We start from the raw sequence: 21955 nt of genomic DNA on the forward strand, positions 1-21955 counted from the left end.
GATATTTGGTTTACATAAGAGTTTACTGTTGGAAAAGGCTGGATGAGTACATTACTTACTATCTCCCTACACTGGTACTCCTCTCTGTTTCTCCAAACTGAGGTTGTGCTGACCGTCATCTCCTGTAGCTGATTATCAACTGACTATGAATATGTGCCTCATGCATTCTGAACTACCCCTTTAAATGACAAATGCTTTTGTGCGGCTGTTTTCTTGTAATGGATTTGTTTTACCTTTGACATGTGTGACTGTATAAGAGCTTTACCTGATTATCATGATAAAGTCTTTCACTAGATAATCCCATCATCACGACTGAGAGGATTTAATAACGCTGAGCCTAAAAAATACCTTGGAGTGCTTAATTTTGTTGCCACCTCGATGCTTGAAATGCGAAATCACCCAACAATCCCGCAGATATTAAGAAATCACTTATTGATGTGTATAAGCTGGGTGTGACATTAAGCCATCTCCGGTAAATCAGCTTCTCTTTTAACCTGATAAAAACGTAGCAGGTTCAGTCAACAGATCAAATTGCAGACTCATTTCGGAGGGATCAGACTGTTGCTCCAAAGTAATTCCACTAATTACCTTAATTACCATTTCATCTGCCAAGCTGCCATTACCGGTTTCAAAGACGAAAATGAATATTAGATTTATATATCAAAGGTTAGCGTAGATCAATAAGCAATAGACATGAAAGAGCCTCATGTTTTATTTATGGTGTCACAAAGTGTTAATGATTTTTAATCTTCTTTATTTGTAGAGATTATCTGGTGCAAAAACAATTGCGTGGACATAAACTTGTACAGAATTCACATTTATCTGTTTAGAAATTAGAGTTGATGTGAAAATAGGGTGAACATAAATTAATATAGTATGTTTGTAGTGTTTTTATTTCCCTTTTCTTTTTATGGAAGCCCATTGTATTTATAGTAGTGTCACAGTTTGAAAGATGCAGCCTTTTTTAAGTCTTGTAATGCTTTATTTGAGGAGGTGTGCATAAGACCGACATAACACTGTCATGACACTATGATAACTACACTCTTCAAAATAAGGGTTTTTCCTGAAGGGTTTAAGTTCTACCCACAACTAAATGTGTTTGTTTTTTCAAGAAAGGATCCGTCAAGGTTGTTTTTGTAAGATTAATGGTTCCATTAAGAACCATTTTCTTCTTCCAAGTGGAACCTTTATAAAAGTTACTCTGGACCAAAAAGGGTTCTCCTATGGGGACAATCCGAAGAACCCTTTATGATTCTAGTTAGCACTTTTATTTTAAGAGTGTTGGACCGTCATGATATCACATTTTCATTTTCACACGAGTGTCATGGCAGAACAAATTCACAAAGACATTAAAACGATATCAAAGATTTTTTTTAAATTACAATAATTATATCAGTCAAATTCATGTTTAAATGTGTTTATTGTGCATTTTGTTTCTTTTTTGGCAAATGAATTACACTCAGAATACAAGTTAATGGTATCAATATCTTCAGTGCTGGTATGTCGTGACACCCCTCATCATAATGACATGTCACCTGTCATGAACATAAATGAGTCCGTCCCGTTGTCATGAACGTGCTATCTCAAGAACGCCATGAGGCAATTTCTTCAAACTTGGTACAAACATCCACTGGGACTCAAGGGTGAGCTGAAAGGTCAAAGGTCAACATCACAGTAACCTCACAAAACACATTTTTGCCCATAACTCAAGAATTTATACAACTATTATGCCCAAATCATATAAATATCCAATGGTATAAAATGATGATGTAATGACATTTTATATCTTAAAGGTCAAAGGTCAGCTTCACCTTGACATGATGTTCAGCTCTCTATCAGTCCTCTGTCCTCTGTTTCTCACTGGAAATTATTCACTGGAATCACAATATGGTGATGACTTAAATTTTGCAAAAATTGCACCTAGTATGAGTCTCAATAGACATGGATGTAAACAACGTGACTGGTTGGTGATTGGCTGGTTGTACAACCACTAGGCAGTAATTGTAATTGATGCAAATTGACATTTTTTGGAACCGTAACTTCAAATATTAAAAATAAAATAATTCACCAAATGACTCACAATAACAGTTGTGAACATTCATAGACTCTGAACGACAGGTGTCATGTCAGTTTTATGCACACTCCTTCAGTTGAAGTGTCTCTGAAGCTTTAATTCTGCAACAGTAGTAGAACTACTCTTTGTTTTTATGGCTCTGTGTAAATTTTGCACAGTGAAAAAACACACAAATGAAAATGGTGGAAATATTTTCCAAGTGCATGGTTTGTTTTGGTTTGATTTGATTCAGTTTGGTTCATTGAGTTTTATTCTGTCAAAAACATCCTACAATTTGTCCAGATATTGACAAGACAAAAAAACAGAAGAAAACCAGAACAACACTTTAATTCTTATATGGAGCAAAAACTATAAAATGAATGAAATATCATAAAAAGTCTGACTGTCTCTACAGCGTGAAGATTTTGTGAAGTATCTGAAACGGACAGCAGAGTTTCTATTTGCAATGATTCTACAGCACCGGTCATGCGAGGTAGAGCTAAATCGTATTCCTTCCTACAAACTTAACTGCCAAGAGCAGTCTTCCTGATCATTACGACAAATTTGTGAAGAACAAAGTGAAACAGGCACATGTGGGAAAAAAAAAAAATCTGGAGCGGAGGCTTGATGTTCTCTGCAATTAGCTGGGAAAAAATGTGTGCACATGTCGGCATTGGCATTCAGCCAAAATAAGGTGAAAACTGTCGGCAAAAATCCAATATTGTGCATCCTTAAAAATAATAATGGAGGAGTGCTGTGACTCATGTACATGTAGATTTAATACAGTATAGTGTTATAGTGTAGTATAGTCTTACAGTAGCTATTGCTCATTATACATTTTTACTTATATAGTACATTCAAGGTCTTCTCTTTTGTCTAATAAGACGTTTTGAAAACCTGTAATAACTCATGTTATCCAGTGTTTCTAGTGTTTCCTTACCAGTATTCTGATATAAATTTTTAATTATGTTCATATGGTATTTGGTTATTTGAATCCTATTTTTTATACACTAAAGCAACAGTTGTCTTTTTCACAAATTAAGTTGTGATGTTCAAGTCAAAGTCCGACCTGCATGTTGCATTCAGATTCAGATTTTTTTTGTTGATTCATTTGGTTTATATAATTTGAATGCAGTGATGTCAAATGGCAGGGTGATATTTTGAGTTTAATTGTACTTACTTTTCTTCATCACTTCAGTTGTCAGTTTCTTAAGAGCCTGAAGAAGCAGTGAAGGCCAGCCAACTCAGCTTTTGTTTTGTTTTGTTTTTTGGTTCATTCTTTAAGTGTTACATATGCCACTCCGACTCACTTTTGTTGATTTATGAGAGTTGAACACTGCCTCGAGTGGCTGCTGCTGCAGATCTCTGGGTATTCTGTGTTTCTCAGCCCTCGAAGCACACTCGCCTCGACAAACCCAGAAACTCACCACAAAACCTCCAGAACTCATCAGTCAGATCTCAATCAAGTCTATAGGAAAACTATGATGCCCAGGTCACATAGTGCTGCATGCACTTATATCTTAGCTAAAAGACAGAGTGTATAAATAGAAGAAAAAAGTACGTACACATGGACTAATCTGCTAACCTACACTACTTTTCAGCTGAGAACAAAAGGTCAGAAGGTTACAGGTCCAAGTATATTACAGTGTATTCAGCACAAACTCACAAAAACTAGAAGATACAACATATTTTTTCTTGCAGGAGATCCCAGGATTCACAGTTCTGAAGTTTAACTGCAGAAACTGAAGAGAGTGCTTTTTGTTTCACAGTTTGTAAAGGTTTTGTGATATTTATTTGGCATCTTCCTTTCCTTTCTTCCTTTCTCAAATGATTTGAGGTTTGCACACTCCAGACTATATCTATCATACAGTATTAATGCATCAGCACATAGTTTTGATATTTTCTGCTTATTTTTAAGTTGTCTTGAACATTTAACAAAGTTGTTGCAACAACTCGGGGCTCGTCCAGGATTTATCAGAACAAGGGGAGAAAATACATTATTTTGTCGGCCTGAGATGTTGTGTTTTATTTGTCTCTGGTGTCCGATGTGGTGAGTACTGATCTCTGCATGAGTGCTGTCTTGTTCTGACTAGCGTTTAAAGCTTTCTCAGACTAGGCAAGTGAGTGTCCAGCTGAGCTGTAACCGTCCTTCCTTCGTGAAGTCATTTATTAATTTTCCTTTGTTGTTTCAGAGCAAAGAGTTATCCGGTGGAGGCAGGTGTGTCAGGGTTTCAGCCACTGAGTTTTGCATATCGAGTTGTGTTTAGCCAGGCAAGCTCCAGAAGACAGGTCAGTGTAATTTGGGGTTAGGCAGGTTCTTGGGATGTTTGTGTTGTGTTTCACATACAGCGTCACACTTACCACGTGTACCACTTACACATGGATTGATATTTGTGGTTGTTGCAGGTAAGATCAGCGGCTGGCCTTAGCATTAGCTGTAGCTTTAGCGTAGCTAGCTTAGCTTAGTGGGTTTGGCGCTGCTGGTTCTGCAGCTACAGTGTGCTGTTGTCTTTTGGTGAGTGTGGCAACCTTTGATTTTGCTGGGTTTATGGCTAGTCCCAGGCTAAGTCAGTTTGAAAAGTGTAGAAAAGCCAATCTGTGTGTGATTGCTGAGCATGATCATATCTCCATTGCAAGAACCCTTGCTAAAACAGAACTAAAAACAGCCCTTTTAGACGGCTTAGTTGGTAAAGTCATTCTCCACTTGCTGGCAGCTGTGAAACCTCCTGGCTGGAGCTGCTGCCTCAGCAGTATCCTGGACAAGCCTCCAACTGTTACGACCCCAAGAATGGCTCGGGGATGAGGGGAGTAATGATAATTTGGACCCAGAGAAAAGGGACCATGGAAACCAGCAGCCTGTAATATGAAGCACATTCAGCAGATGGAGGGTATCTTTTGGTGATCTGGCGTCACTAAATTAAACAAAGGCGTTTATGGATAAGTGGTCACACAACGGTGGTTCACAACTCAACCCAGGGTTTGTCAAGCTACACATGAGCATGTTCACATGTAGCATCTGACCACTCGCAACAAGTTTACTGAAACAAGCAAACTATAATATTATACAAATATGAAGAAGTTATCATAACCATCATAATCCAGGCTAAAAGCAGAACAGCTGCAGCTGACAAATGCAGGAAGAACAGCAGGCAAAAAACACCTTACTGTACATAAGATGATCATAGAAAACATCACACTAAAAATATATAACACACATTAATCACAAATTAAAAACAGTTCAAGGCATCAATTAATTTTCTTTTCAGCTGAAATAACGCTGCAGCTCCACAGCTCTCATGTGCTCCCAGCTCGGTGTTTTCACAAGGGTGCCTGGTGTTTTCAGATGGAAAAACCAGTTCAGATAGGGTCTCATAATATCACTGCTCCATCATTAGAGTAGATCTGACTTTAATATATTTGCACATTCAATTAACTTAATATGCTAATTAGATGTATTTTTATGGTGTGTGAGTGTTACCTTATTCTTTCAGCTGCACCCAGCACTGTCAAACTGACTCATAATTTATTACATTTACTAATCATTTGTCTGTCATCTGATCTACAGACAGAGGTATTAAATGATATATTTCTGAATGCAACCCTCTCTTCTCTATTAGAATGCAGTCTAAAACTGACTTGGGAGTGAAAAAATAAATAAATATAAAAACATAATTCAGAGCGGTCAGCTGGCTTATTTTAATATCTTTTTTAAGTACAACAAGTACAAGGCTTTAATGCCTCAGCTGGTTTCTGTTGTAGGATGAAAGTGGTATATAAAAGCTCAATGAAATAACACATTTCCCTCCCCTCTTTCATGATCCGCTCACCGAGCCCCACAGGATCTTGTCCAGCACCGTTTAATACATTTTCAAAGAGCATTGATTGGTCAGTAGGTGGTGCTTTTGTTCCAGGTGATCTGTTGTTTTGGGCAGAACCTGCTCCGGAGCAGGTTATCCGTTCAGCAAAAGTGGCGCGGCGATGTACCCCGGTAAGAAGTGAACCACCGGAAAAACTCCTGAAAGTTACCTCGCTAACCATAAATCCTGCTTCATAGTGCAGGTCCCAGAAGTATGGGAATAACAAGAAACTTATAAAGAAAATCAGGTCTAAAGTCAACACATATCTCAAAAGCAACAAACAATAAGAAGAAAAACTTAAATACTTGACTTACTTACTTAAATATTCATAACACATTAAACATACACACCACACCTCCAAGAGGGAATAATCTTACCAAAGTCGGCAAATCTTTGCATCATGCTAGTAACGTGCTAACCGATGTCTGCCATGCAGACAGACGTCAACATAATGTGCAGCTCTCTCCAGGCTTTTTTAATCCTCCAGGCTTTGGTGAGATGATGGCAAACACCTGCCACCAATCACGTTGTGCAGGTGCAAAGAGGGGGGAGGGGCTGTACCTGCAGAGACACAAGAGAGAGAGCACAACCAAACACAACAACACACACACACGCACATAAAAGGGAGGACTTAAAAAAGCAGAGCATTTTATCTTGTTCTGATCTTTTATTTTGAACGATTTTCCTGCTTGTCTCTACTAATGATTTATTACTTCAGAAGCCTCTTTAATGGTCTTGAGTAGAATATTTAACCAAAAACAGACAGAAACATCAGAGGAGCCATGTATTGCAATAAAAGTGAAAGAATCATTTTGCTCAGGGAACATTGCACAGAACCAGAGGCCTGCTTGTAGTGAAACTTAGCAAACACTGTATTGATTTTCTCCTCTTTGCTCTAGTTCCAGTGATAAAGAAGACGTGGGAAAAGGATGCCTTATTTTTAGAGTACTACAGTGACCATGCTGATCCTTCGATACCAACCATTAATATAGGAGTGCCAAATACTGAAAGAGGTAAGTGTTTGTTTTGCAGGGTCAGCTGCATATACAGAGGTGCATGAAAAATGAAATGGCAAACTAAAGTTGAAATTTCTACAAACCCGGAGCATGTGAAGGGGATGACAGGATATATATGATAGTAATTCAGGCCTGATGCTGCAAGAGAATTGGAAGTAAAGTGAGTAGGAGAGGCGCAGTCAGCAGTGAACTTTAACTGTTTGTCTTTTTAAGTGTATTTAGCTGATAGCAGAAAAGATTTTTTTTTTAAACTATTGCATGCTTTCTTATATGTTTTTTTCTAAGAGTAGTTCTGAGGTGATAAATGGGTCTGTTTGTTCTTGAATTTGAGGACCTTCTCTCTGGCTGAGAGCTATAAACTACACATTTACTCACCACAAACTCAGCCAACATCTCCTGCTGGTTTCCACAGACTGCGGGACTAACACTAGTTTAAAACTGAAATGCTTTCTCCAGATATTTGTTTTGCTTAATTTGACATTTCATCACTTGTTTTAGTTTATTTTTAAGCATTGTAACCAACACAGGCTGTATTCAGACAGAATCAGGCGTTGTGGCAATTAGCCGCAAGTGTGTGTGTGGGGGCGATTGTGCTGAAAACAGAACTGCTGTGAAACAATCAGAAAATAGCGTTTTATTTCTTGGGTTCACTGGCTTTCTCGCTATCAGTACTCCCTCTCCTCATGCAGTCTCTACCTCGTTCAACCATCGCTGCACACTCTCTATCTCTAACAAATAGACACAAATTGAAAGAGGCTTCTTGGTATCACTATTTTGCAGAAGCAGAGCATTTTGGCCCATCTAATTATGTTTACCTGCTCAGATTTTGCTGATTTGGTCCTCTTTCCTTGCTGTTTGTGCTTCTACCATAGATAAGTAGATTACATAGTTAAATATTTCATTTTCTGTCTGTTTTTATGATCATGAGTCTGCACATGGTCTTTTATTTTGACCACCTACTTTTTCTCCGTCTGACTTCCTGTCCGCTCGATCTGCTCTGTGCTGATTGACGCAGCATCCATCAAAAATAGACTTAGCGCGTATTTGAAGTGGAGTGGAGTGAAGAATTGCCTCTGGGACTCACTGAAGCACTGCTGGTGGAATCACAAGCGTTATGTAGAATGACAGTAGTCAGCTCCGGCTGCCGCGGCGCAGACATAACACAATGGAGCAATGCCAGATGGAATAACACAAAATAAACCAAGCAAGGACACAAATGGGGGAGTGTCATTGGGCCTCCTGCACAAACATTTATGTATTCTTATCTTAAATTTCTCTTATGCTCGCATCTTCAGATAACTGTGTAAATGATTCACCTGTGTGTATTTGAGTCCACGTGCATGATATTTATGAATTAGCATAATTAACACCCCAATAATATTGTAAAAAGCTGTGCTTCCTGACCCATATTTTAAGTGTTCATTCATGAAAATGGCATCAAAGAGTACAAAGAAGAACTTTACGAGGTTGGAGTTTGAAGTTCTGCTGTCAGAGATCGATAAAGGAAAGTTAAGCGTCGGCAGTGGAATCAAGGGACTTGCTAAAGATAATAAACTGGGAAAACGAGTGCTGTTCATGCATAGTTACCTGAGGGTCGGACTGTCACTGAAATAAAGAAGCAATGTCTCAACATGAAAATGGCTTCAAAGAAAAAAAATGCCACAGCAAAGAGCAATTGACGACCGCAACGACTGCAGGGGTCAAGTTGAAGTTTCGTCACATAGACAGAGGACAGAATAAGTGAGGATGTTCCCATGGAAAGAGACTTCATAAACCTGCAGGTGAAGAAAGACGGCCAGTACAGCTGACAGTAGGTAATAAAGCATCGTTAAATTAATGATGAAAATTATGTAAATTTACAATTCTATTATAATTTGAAATGTAGTCAAACAGGATACTGTTGACATAATTATGAAGTGTGATTTATTTTTCAAACTCAAAATGTCTTCAAACTAATGAAACCTACAGCGAGCCTAGCTGTTTCCACCTGTTTCCAACCATCCATTTTCTGTAACTGCTTATTCCCAAAGGGTCGCGGGCTGCTGGAGCCTATCCCAGCTGACATTGGGTGAGAGGCGGGGTTCACCCTCGACAAATCACCAGTTCATTGCAGGGCTGACACATAGAGACAGACAACCACTCACGCTCACACTCACACCTACGGGTGATTTAGAGTCACCAATTAACCCAGCATGCATGTCTTTGGACTGTGGGTGGAAGCCAGAGAACCCGGAGAGAACCCACGCAGACACGGGGAGAACATGCAGACTCTGCACAGAAAGGCCCCGCCCCAGCCAGCTGGGGGATTCGGACTCAGGACCTTCTTGCTGTGAAGCGGCAGTGCTAACCACTGCACCACCGTGCCGCCCCACCTGTTTCCAGTCATGCTAAGTTTGACTAATCAGCCCCTGGGTGTATCTTTATATCTAATGCACAGATGTGAAATTATTTATATAGGGCCTTTCTAGTACTTTGACCACCCAAAGCATTTTACATTTTCTTCAATCGAAGCAAAAAGACTCTTCTGCACTCACAAACTCAAACTTTATTAACAATATTGGCTTCATTTTACAAGGAGAGAGACCATTTAAAAAGTTAAGAGTAATCTACATGGACCAATCAGGCCACACTCCTCTCCTGCACACCTGTCTGCTTACAGGTGTGCAGAAGTTTTGCTCTTTGACAAAAACAGATAGAGTTAAAAATGTTAACAATCTGATGAATAAAATAGAAAATGCAAGCCTTATTCTTTGTTTAGGTTTTGCTTAAACAGCTCTAGCAGCACATTAGTCCATGAAGCACAAACAATTTAAACAAACAGAAACTAGAATAATGAATGAATAAGGCTCTCGCTCGATTAGGGGTTCAGTAGAAAAGACACTTTGGACTGGTGGATTGAACCACCGATCCTCCGATAAGTGGATGATACCTCTGAGCCAGCCGTCCATGGAAGTGTTTTTATTTTCTCATTTAACTTTATGCAAGAAAGCCAATAAGCATTATTCCTCGAAATGTCAAACTGCTCCCTCAAATCTGTAGAACCTCATTTTATATTCAAGTCAAGATCCCAGATGTTCTCAAGGATATTGGAATTGGAGGTGGAGGAAATAACTTTAAAATGATGTGTGAGGCATCTTCAGTACTGTCATGTCATATTCATGTGTTGGTGCAGACACACAGAAAACATGTTTTCATATGTGTGGGAACGAGCAGATACAGAACATGTTTCATACAGTTTGGAAACGTTCTCTATAGTTACATAAAAGTCAGGTGAAATGAAGGTGAAAATCAAAGTTCAGAGGTTAACGACTGCTGTTCCTCTTCATCAGGAGGCTGCAGCTGGTAACAAAGACCACAGGTGTCTCCCTCTGCAGGTGCAGCAGACACAGACCAGGTTCCTCTGCACCACGGTCACAGTTCTCACATGTGAAAACACACACTCTTTGAAATAAAGGTGCTAACTAGAACCGTGAAACATTCTTCAGCTGGTCCCCATGGGAGAACTCTTTTTGGTTCTTGTTTTTGGTCTTGGTTCCTGTTCTGCCTCCTTTAAAGGCTCTGCTTGGAACCCTTTCTCCCTAGAATCCAACATAAAAGGGTTAGAACCCCCGATGAGAGGTTCTACTGATAGACCGTCCATGGTGTAATGGTTCGATCCAGAACCCTCTCTTGAGGTTCTATTGAGAACCTTTCCACCTTTTAACAGTGCCAACAAGAACCCACCCAGGGTTTTATATAGAACACACTTTGGACTCTACTGAGAACCTTTTCATATTCCATGGATTTTATAGTAAAAACACACTCACACTTGGGGGTTCCTCCAAGAACTGTTTCATATTCTAAGGGTTTTATGTAGAACACACTTATAAGGTTCTACTGAGAACTCTTTATGTTCTAAGTGATTTATCTATAACATTCTCAGGAGGTTCTATCAAGAACCTTTTTATATTCCAAGGGTTTTATCTAGAACCCACTCAGGCGGCTCTATCAAGTACCTTTTTATATTTCAGGGGTTTTAGTTAGACCCCAACAAGGGAGTTCTACCAAGAACCTCCCTATATTTCAAGGGTTTTATCTTGTACACGCTCAGGGACTTCTACAAAAAATCTATTTATATTACAAGGGTTTTACCTAGAACACACTTAGGGGGTACCACCAAGAACTCTTATATATTCTAAGGGTTTTATCTAGAACATTGTCAGGGGTTTTACTAAGAACCTCTCTGTATTCCAGGGGTTTTATCTTGTACACACTGAAGAAGTTCTACCAATAACCTATTTATATTCCAAGGGTTTTATATAGAACCTAGCCAGGGGGTTCTACCAAGAACCTTTTATATAATGGTGCAGAAACCCTTTATAAAAAGGGTTCTTTGGGTGAAAAATGAATGGAACCCCTAGTCTTAGTCAAAGAACCCTTGACAAACCCTTTCTAGAAAAAAAAATGGTTCTTCAGAAGCAAATTGTTCTGGTAGAAATTCAGGAAGAACCCTTTTGGAAGCCTTATTTTTCAGAGTGCACTTGGCAATAAACCTGATTCTGATTCTGGAAGAGAAACACTTCCCCCAGCTGGTCTGAGAGCCTGCTGATCCCTCAGGAGAAGCTTTAACCCGACAACGTCCTCCAGTTCCTCCTCAGGGAAAAAACTGGAAACGCATAATGTATGATAATCAGAAACAAGTACAAAAACACGCACACAGAGCACAAGACAGAAGCTCAAAGCAATCCAGAGTAGTCTGTAAAGACAGCAGTAGCTCTTCTCTGCTTCAGTACCCTCGTGGTTGCCCGAGGCAGAGGCCATTTGGGCGCGAATTATTTTACAGTCTGATGGCTGTTGGCATAAACTGCACCTAAGACCTCTCATGTTGCACCTTAATGGGATGATGCATCGGCTGTAGCCACTTTCAGCCAACTGTAGGAGGGCTGAGCGTTGTTGTGCAGAAGAGTCTCCACTTCCCTTCAGTTACTGTCTCCAGGCAGGTCAGCTCTTTAACAAGGACATGTTCTGCAGCCTCTTTGCATCGAGGCCCTGAAGGATGCAAACTGCCACCGGCTAACTGATGGAACATGTGGATTGGTCTGTTGCAGAGCTATGAGACTCCTCAAGAAAAAAAAAGCCAACCTTTCCTTGTAAAGTTACTCTGTGATGGGTCTAGTTTGTTGTTGATATTCAACCCCTGTACTTGAGGGCCGCCTCATCTCCACCTCCTCGTTGTGTATAGTGACAGGTCTCAGCGGCTTCTCGGTCTCTAACAAATCCACTACCAGCTCTCCTTTGCCTTCCTGACACTGAACTGCAGATAGTTCTTCTTGCACCAGCTCTCAGTGCTGTCAGATGTATCCTCACTGGAATCATCACATTAGATCTTTTCAATAAGATATGAACAGGAAATATCCACATGGAAACAGAGTTTTTGCAAATTTGATATAAAGGGATAGTCCAAATTATTTGAAGTGCGGTTGTATCCATAGTCATTGTGTTATCTGCAGTAGATGATGATTAACAACCCCACCCCCTGCTTGGATAAGCAGAGAGGAGTACCAGCACAGAAGCTAAGCAATTTACTCTTGTATGCTATATTTAGAATACTTCCTCTTTTTTTTTCCTTTGCCATCAGAGAGCCTTTACAAATGGTGAACCGGTGTTATATAAACCAAATATGGTTATCTCTTACTCAACTAGACTCCAATGGCTAATTACTGATTTTGCCAATGGAGTCTGGTTGGCGTGGAGAGAGTGATAATCTGCTTATATAATGGCTGTTTATGCAGAAAAGGCAGTCTGGCAGCAAGGTAAAGGGGCACATGCTGATTTTTATTGCCATTTTTGAACATATAAAACAGCCAACACAAAAAAAATAATAATAATAATAATAAAAATAAGCTACATTGCTGATTTTTTGATAATGCTTTAGATTAACGTGCTGCATAATTAGTCCAGAGTTAATAACACTACACTTGCACAGTACCTACCAATTCATGTGTGTAGATACTAGATAACAAGATGGACTAAGGGGGTAACAATTTACAATTTTACCAAGAATTATACTGTAGATATTTTTTAATGGCTCTGTACCTATTCTGTTATTACAGGGTATGTATGATCTACTGAGCTACTATCTGTGATTAATTTAGAGAGTATTTATACTGTAATCATTTTTTACATATTTTTATTTTTACTAACTGAATCTGACACTTCTCTTCTTGTTACTCCTTATTCCATCTCGTTACCCAGTACATATATATGTATTGGTTGGTACCATGGTGGTCCAGTGTTATTAAATTATTGCTTAGCTTCCTTCACTGAGACTACTGCTGCTTCTGCAAACTAGGGGGGTGTCACCCGCCGTCTACTGCAGGTAATTATTATTTATTGAACCTTCTTTTTTTTTTTCAAATACCATTGAGAAGGTGTACTCATTTATAATAAAACAATGCAGGCAAACAAAACAGCTGACGATAGAAACAACAATGTATGACAAGATAATGCTATGCTATGGGGAAAAAAAGCACAAAATAAATACAGTGATTTAAAAAGTAGAATAAAATAATAGTGTTATCCAAACCTTGTCAGTCCCACAGGTGATGAAGCTGATTGATGCACTTGGGAGATTTTCAGGTTATAAGGTGAATTTTAATAAGAGTGTGGCCATTTCCCCTAAACCACCTAACCTATCCTTCACATCTCTGTACTGCTTCTTGTCAGTGAACATCACAAGTCATGAAATATCTATATATAGATAAGAGTTTTGACTTAAATGGACCACACATCCTAAAATCAATCAGGGAAGATATTAAGAGATGGACAGTTCTTCCCTTTTCATTATAGGGTAGAGCAGAAGCCATTAAAATGAATATTTTACCAAGATTATAATTTCTGATTTCAGCTATACCACTTAAATTCCCTCCTCATTGGTTTAAAAAAAATAAATAAGATACTTGTAGGTTTCTTGTGGAGGGATAAGAATCGATCACAAAAGACTGATGAGGAAAACCGGGTGTTTATTTATATTATTTGGCTTGTAATGCTAGATTTCCTTTGTGGACCTATACATGCAAGAGTGATGTGGGTAGCTGGAAATGGATTGAGGAGAAGATTTTATCTATGCGATAATAATATATGGAACAACCCCCTTCTGGTTGCTGGAGGCAGGCAACTGACGAACAATATGCGGCATGAATGAACTGGGGCAGATTGTGAAGGATGGGGATATGGTACCCTTTAACAAGTTGAAAAAGTTGTATAATTTAAGAGATGCTGAATTTTTGTCGTACCCACAGTTAAGATCAATCTTAAGGTCACTCGTCTCAAAGAATATGTCCACGGGGCTCAATAGAGGACTTGATAATAAATTGAGATGGATCACCTTTGGAAGGAGGGTAATTTGGGCAGTGTGTGTGTTATTGTGCATCGCCTCTTCAGACAGTCTGTCTTCCATCAAACATCAGTGGGAGAGGGACTTGGGTGTATCCCTGACCTCAGCCCAGTGGGAGTCTGTCCTAAAAAACACAACAGTGGTATTCAGATGTGCCTGATACAAAATTTTACAAATAAAAGTGGTGGATAGGGCGTATATTACACAATGCAGGTTGCAAAAAATTGATTGCTCCCTTTCACATTTATGTTGGCATGACTGTGGTGAGGCAGGATCACTCATACATCTGTTGTGGCACTGCCCTCCCAATGAGATGTTTTTGGGACAAGGTGATATTATGTTTGCCTTCTATTCTGGATGTGAAAATACCTCTGTGTCCATCAGTCTGCCTCTTAGGCACAAGGATAGAAAATCGTCGAAGCAGTCGAAGCTTAAGGGCCACATTATTGCTTTAGCTTCTACGTCTGTTAACCGTATTCTCATGATGAATTGACCCTTCACTAATCCGTCCTCCTTAGTGACTGTTGCTAAGGCTGCCAAACTTTCCATGCTCACACTGCATTTGTGCAGTTTACAGTGGTAACGGTGACAGATTTAACATCGAAATTGGGGGTAATTGTTGAAACACGAGGTCTTTGAATCCTTAGAGACGTATACAAACGCAGGATTTGGGGCGCTTGGATAGCTCAGTTGGTAGAGCGTGCGTCCCATGTACGGAGGGTGTGAGTCCTCTGCAGCGGCCGTGGCTTCGACTCCCGCCCATGGCCCTTTGCTGCATGTCATTCCCCCACTCTCTCTCCCCATTTCCTGTCACAGCTTCAATTGTCCTGTCATTAAAGGCATAAAACTCCTTGACTTGCCAAAAAGTCAGTTATGTTTCCACCTGTCCTGTTTTAAAACAAGAACCTTTTGAAACTGTAAATGTAAAGTTACCTGACAGCTGTGCACATGGTGTAATGTTAACGCTAAAAGACTAAGGCTAAAGCTAGCTTACATCTCAGGAAACATTGGTCAGATGGTGAAATACAGCAGGTATATATCCACATGATAGATAACAGAAATATACTCATTTACGTGGGAAAAGGAAGCGCAGGGACTCGATTAGTGCAGTGGACTTGGAGACAGGTCATCCAGCCAGATCAGCCAGACTGCGATCGCAGAAGACAGCTGGGATAAGATCTAAGCTAACTCGTCTTAGACCTGAGATAGCGAGCCAGAGAGACATGCATCGGTGTTGATCCACTTTGATTCTGCATCAGCACACATCCTCTTCTTCAAACCCCCACAGAACAAATGCAGATGCAGTGGAACCTAACAAGTTTGGCTGAAGGAAAAGTTACTGCAGCTAGTAAGCTTCTGTTAGTTAGCCACACATGCTAACATTTGCAGCTTATGTTAGAGCAGTTTAAGATTTGAGTTGACTTTGATCCATTCACCGTGTGTGTGTGCTCTTGTGCTTCACATTTTTTGAAAGACTACAGAAAAGACGTCACCGTCGAGACCCATTGAAAGCTGAGTATTGCTCTTCTCTGAGCCTCCTGCACACCACATCAGCATGTAGAGAAATGGAAAGCTTGTCAGCTCTAGTTACAGTTGCTAAGCTATGATTGGACAGTTGCTGTTGGAGGTGGGACATAACAAAGGGTCAGTTGGAAATCACACAAAGCAAATTGTTTTAATATAGATAATTGGTTAAAAGACTGAATGGATTTATTATCAGTGGAATAGGCAGCTTCAGCCCTTTTTGAACAAGGCCATGCAGATGATGGACCCTGGAGTTTTGGATCTTTTGCAGATTTCTCATGGCAAGAAGTAAAATATAGGGTGGAAGAATCTGTATTAAATCATTATAGGTGATTAAAAAGCTATGCTGGTCCCACCTCACAGTCAGAGATGATCAGCTGACCTTTTGGTAAAGATTGCAGTGGAAGGTGCTTTTAGGATTACCAGTTATGAGCTTTAGAGTGAAGTGGTGGACAGCATCTAGTGATTTCAATGTAGAGGCTGCAGCTTTTCCATACATGGCATCCTCATAATCCAAAACTGAAAGAAATATTAATTTGACAGTTCATTTTCTAAAGTGAGTGGGGAAGCTATTTTTATGTTTATACTGAGACACTCTCTCTATGCATATACTGTTTGATGAATGAATGTTAAAAGACTTAGCATGAGTGTGAGTAACCTTGGTGAACAGCATCCAGTTGGTTTTGACTGAGTTAAGTACTAACTAATGATTATGGAGGCGAATAAAATGAAGACTGCAGATCCTCAGCAGCTGATTGTGTACAAGTGGTGGAACAATCTCTTAAGTGTTTCAGAAGATGTCACAATATCATTCATGTAAACCAAGAACAAATTGGGGCCTAATACCGAACCTTTTGGGCTATTGATAAATGCCTTTAAGAGTTTCATCTGAAGGTGTGTCTCATCCCAGCTGCTCAAATCTGACTTCAAACTAATTGCAAACCTTATCGTCCCTCACGATGTCAAACAAACCTTAATTTCAGTTGCAGAATGATGTTTCCCTGTCAGCTGACCTCATGGCAGCAGCAGCAGGACTCAGCAGTGATGGAGGAGTTTCACAATCCAACTAGATTTTATTGATCTGTGGCAAGCCAATTCGTCAGTTTTTCATCCAGCCTGCTGCTTGTTATTATCCCTCCTTCCTGCAAAAACGGCGCCAGAAAATGCAAATGTGTGTGTATTTTACAGCCTTACAACAACCAGTATATCCTCACCTCACTGATGCATCTCATAAAAGTCAAGCCAGAACTGCAGAACCAGTGTAAAGTTGGAGGTCTGATATGTGGCGAGCAAGGAGTGAGGTGACGGTCCCACAGGCCACCGCAGTGCCGCTCTGCAGCATATAATTCATCACTAATTGTTTGGATTTGGGCCACGTTTGACTGAAACCAGCCTGCTTTAAAACTTTTTTTTTTTTTTTGAAGCTGAAAACGCATTGATTTTTAGAAACATTAAAATTCCAGCCTGTCTGATTGTACTATACAGTTAATGATTGCTTAGGGTTAACTGGAAGTGGGAAACTGTTCATAGTGTGATTGTTTTAAAAGCCTTGTTGAAATTTCACTTAATAGAGCCCCTTGGTTTAAATTAAGAAATTAAACTCTGTCTGCTTTCTTTCATTGATTGGTACACCATTGTAATGACTTACCGGTTGCATGGTTTTCATCAGATATTGTACCGCATTAACAAAAAATGTGTTTGTACTGTCCAGTGCCTGCAATTACACACATGACAGACACAGGACATTAGAAGCACCAGTAGATAAAGTAGAATCCAGTATATCATCACTAACCAAAAACTGGCCAAACATGCAACTGTGACACAGTCAAAAAAGACACAGTATAACCTTCACAAGGCTGCTCAGTTAGATTGCATTCGATTAGAGGTAATTAAAAGAAAAGATACTTAATGGGGCTGCAGCTAACGATTATTAATCTTCAGATTATTTCCTAAATTAATCAATTATTCATTTGTTCTATGAAATGTCATAAAGTAATGATACATATGAGTCACAATTTCCCCATAATCTATTATTATAGGTATAATATTCAGTTTACCATGATGTATAGCAAATGTAAAGCCTAGTTAGCATATTACTGGTTAATATTTTGAATTTATCACTAAATTAATGTTATATTTATTAGCCTGTGTCTGTGTGTACCTAAAAATCCACAATGATGAATAGATAGTGTTTCTTCTGGGATGGAGTTGTAGCACATGTTAATGTGTGTTAATTGACCTGCATTTAAAGCGTACATATGTAGCACAAGATGTCTCTGAAGTGATAAAACAGAGCCCCTCTCCTCTCCATTTATATGCTTTTCTCACAGGTGTGTTAATTGACCTGGTTGTGAAGCACCCGTAGTGCAAAATGATGTAACATTAGTTTCTAAAGAGATAAGACAGAGCTCTCATCTCTCTCCTCCAGCAGTGGCCGTCACATTTCAGCAGCGCTTCTAGGTGCATAGAGGGAGAAACACTAGAAAATGCTCTCAGACTTCCAAGGCAGTTTATTGAGGACTAATGGAAATAAAATAGGAAATATTAATCATCTTTAACCAATTTGATGCCATTATGCGGCTGCATTGTTAAAGTGCATGTGACAAAGAAAACTGTGTCCTTTTTCCATCATTCTGTGAGAAACCGGGATCTGATTTATGCTGCGCATGGCATGAGTCTGTGAACAACAAAAATGAAAGGAGCTGGCTATACCTCGCTGCTGAGAAATTAGTTTGAGGTGTGCAGCCTGCAGCTCACTGTGGCTGCTCCTGCTTGTTCCTTTACTCTCTACAGTATTAGAAACAGATCTACTGTCAAAAAAAGCTGAAATTGACTGTTTTGTCTTGTTTGTAGAGTAATTTTTGATGAAGGACAGCGGTAAAGCTAAGCTTACTTACCAAAACATTGCATTTCAGGTAAAAACCTCCTCCCAAAAAAACTTTTAACAAGGTGAAAAATTTGAAAAAAACCTCAGATGATACAGAAGTATTTGTAATATTTTTGTCAGTTGCCATTCTGACACTTGACAACCCCTGAACTATCAAATGTTCAGCGTTTTTGCTTGAAATATCATTTGATTAACTGACTTGTTGAATTGTTGAGACTGCAGCATGTAAGTGCTGCTGAGTGTAGTGGCTCTATTCTGACTTCAAGATTTGTTAGCTTGCCGTCTGTTCAGTCATTTCCACTGAGCAAAACAACACGTTCAGTGTTCTAGTATTTCAATATTCCAGATTGTCAAGTTTTTCAAATGTTTGTCGTGATAATCTCTCTCTGTACGACAGACACTGGGGTCAAAAGATGATGTCTGCTCCCATTCACAGTCTGCATTCTGCCAAGCTGACAGGCTGGCAGCTGGTTTTGCCATGACAGAAACAAAAATTCAAGCGGAGCTGTCTGGCTGCTCAAACCTGCTCATTTGCATAACTCGACACGTTCCCCAACTCAGGGCACCGAGAGTTGGTGTGACTTACTTGTGAGTTTGATGTCTTACTCCAGTAAAAAGCCTCGACTCGGCTCCTCTCAACCAATAAATTATGTTAGTATTTTTTTAAGCCAGTGTTGGATAAGTCGTTCTCATAGATCATCCAGGAGAAAGTGTCTCCTGCCCTGTAATTTTGCCTTCCACTGTATGCCAGTATTTTAACTTTAGGGAGACAACAATTGAGTGTTGGAACTTTGGCAGCGATCCACAGTCCATCAAGGCAGAGGGATTTTCTCTAGTTTGGTCAGCAGCCAAATACTGAGGCTACTTTCAGTTTAGTAACGATGCATACTGTCAATCAAGCAGCACTCATAAAGCCACCTACATACAGTAAATTAGATTTTTATACAGTGGTCTGAGTCTCATATATAGAAAAGGAAGATTTTAAATGTAATTGGACCCCGATTAAAGGTGCAATGCATAAGAATATTATTGTAAAACACTCAAAAATTAACTAAAATTATCAACAGAATGTGAAGAAATAGCATTTTATGGATTGTGTTGCTAAATTAGCATGCTAACCAGCTAGCTCCAGCCTATTGTGACTCACTGGATGTGGACTGTGCTACTAGCCTACATGCAAATTAGCATCTGGTCGCTAATGTTCCAAACGTTAACAAACTTGCAGCTGTTACTTTTTCTTTTGCGGGGGTGGCCATTTTAATCTTCCTCTCCACCATACTTGCCAATCTTGATGATTTTGCAGCAAGACTCCTGTTTTTCATGCCCTCTCCCACAGATCACAATTAGAGCATCACACAGGAGTAGATTTTTACTAGGGCTGTCAGTTTAACGTGTTAATTAGATTAATTAATTACACTGCAAATTAACACGCTATAAAAATTAACGCAATTAATCATGAGTGATAAGTCAATGCGCAAGCATTTTAAATTTGGCCCATTGAGTGACCCGTAGGCTGCAGTGGCACGTCACTTCCTACCTGCGCCACTAGTCAAAAGCAGGGTGACAATAGATATGGACACGACACAGGAGAGCGAGGCAAGCTTGGCAAGTTTATTTATAAAAAGAACAAAGACGGGACTATTAACAAGAACGCAGTGATTTGTACCTTGTGTAAAAAAGAATTTTCCTATCACTGAAGCAGCTCCGGCCTGAATTATCATTTAAACGCTAAACATGTCCGGACAAGTTCCACTGTTAAAATTGCTGCTAGTACTACCGTGAGCTCACTCCGCCAACCCATGCTTGCTGAGTTAGGAAAACAAATGAGCAAAGCCATGACAGAAAAACTGACAAACTCAATTGCAAAGTGGGTTGCTGCTGATTGCAGGCCAATTTCAATCGTGGAAGACAAGGGCCTAAAGGAGGTGTTTCAGATAGCATCATCTGACTCTAATTTCCAGTTACCGTCGAGAACTACGGTGATGAAAAGAATTCACCAGCTGTACACTGATGAGAGGACCGCAAAAGAAGAGCTGTTCCTAACGGGCGATCACTGGACATCGGTAAGCAATCATAACTACCTGGGAGTCACCGCACACCTCATCGATAGAGGGTGGAAACTCAAGTCTTTTGCATTAACTGTGAGCAAAAGATTTCAAATCTTCTCTTCTTGGTGTATTCAATTGATTAGTCATGCACTACAATTTTGTAATGTCCTAGAATTCAAATTCTTTATTTGGGGACCTTTAGCAGATATGAGATTAAAATGTGATTAATTACATTAATTAATTACAAATCCTGTAATTAATTAGATTAATTTTTTTAATCGCCTGACAGCACAAATTTTTACTCATCTCCCACCCTACTCCCATAAAAATACCTCTGTCCCACCCCACGGAAAAACAGTTTCCATCCCATCCAGGTTCCATCAATACACAATGTACACATGTTATGCATTAGTCTGGTGCCTGCAAAAAAATGATCTGTTGTGATTAGTTCCAGTCCAGTGACCAGTAGTGAAATTGGCTCGCTTTTCTTGTAATACCAGTTTGTACCTCAAGTGAGTGACGAGTTTGTTGTGTTCTTCAAGCTCTCATAGCTTTTTGTGTCAAACAAACATCAACTCACAAAATGTGAGGAAAGGATATATTTTTACACCTGTTTTCCTTATTAAACAGAGAAATATACAATCGATCACCTTCTGAATTCAACTTTCTTTCTCAAGCTAAGACAAGCTTTATTCCCTTGTTAATTCATCGTAAAACAACCTCCTTTCAAAAAAAAAAAATACTAAAACCGCCTTGGTTCGTCTTTTCGTTGTTCAAAAAATCAAGTAAATCAAGTCCATAAATAACCGCGTTAGATCAGAAAATATTGTGGCTCTACAAGCACCAATAACAGAGACTGTCCCCTAAAACATGGATGCCTGGTCACACTATGCTGGGTCTCTCTAACCAAAACATCCTCCTCCCAGCAGTCCAAAGCTCCTCTGCTAGAAACTCTAGTTAGCTGCACAGCTAAGTGAGCTAACTAGCTAATGTCAGCTACAGCTAGCAGCAGTTAGCGGTTACTCTGGTGATATGCTGCACCTTATAGAGTGATGTCACTGCACATCATCAATCTGGAAGTTGGCCGTTTAGGAGTTACTCAACGCCAACAATGCAACAAAGCAACGAACTAGTATCTCATCAGTTTACTTCTTTAGATAAGTTGAAGATGGATTTTTATTGTTTATATGTTTAT

The 21955-nt window shown here is 39.5% G+C and overlaps 1 protein-coding gene across 1 annotated transcript in view; it reads left to right on the top strand.

Moving 5' to 3' along the window:
• The window catches only part of b3glcta (beta 3-glucosyltransferase a), a 139350-nt gene that overhangs the window by 104046 nt on the left and 13349 nt on the right, over window positions 1-21955 (top strand). The window contains exon 11 of the mRNA XM_084718025.1: window positions 6810-6923. Within this exon, the coding sequence (XP_084574151.1) occupies window positions 6810-6923 (114 nt within the window). The remainder of the gene's footprint in view (window positions 1-6809; window positions 6924-21955) is intronic.

Source organism: Lutjanus erythropterus, chromosome 4 (genome assembly GCF_056507025.1).
Source record: "Lutjanus erythropterus isolate fLutEry1 chromosome 4, fLutEry1.hap2, whole genome shotgun sequence".
NCBI classification, from domain to species: Eukaryota; Metazoa; Chordata; class Actinopteri; order Lutjaniformes; family Lutjanidae; genus Lutjanus; species Lutjanus erythropterus.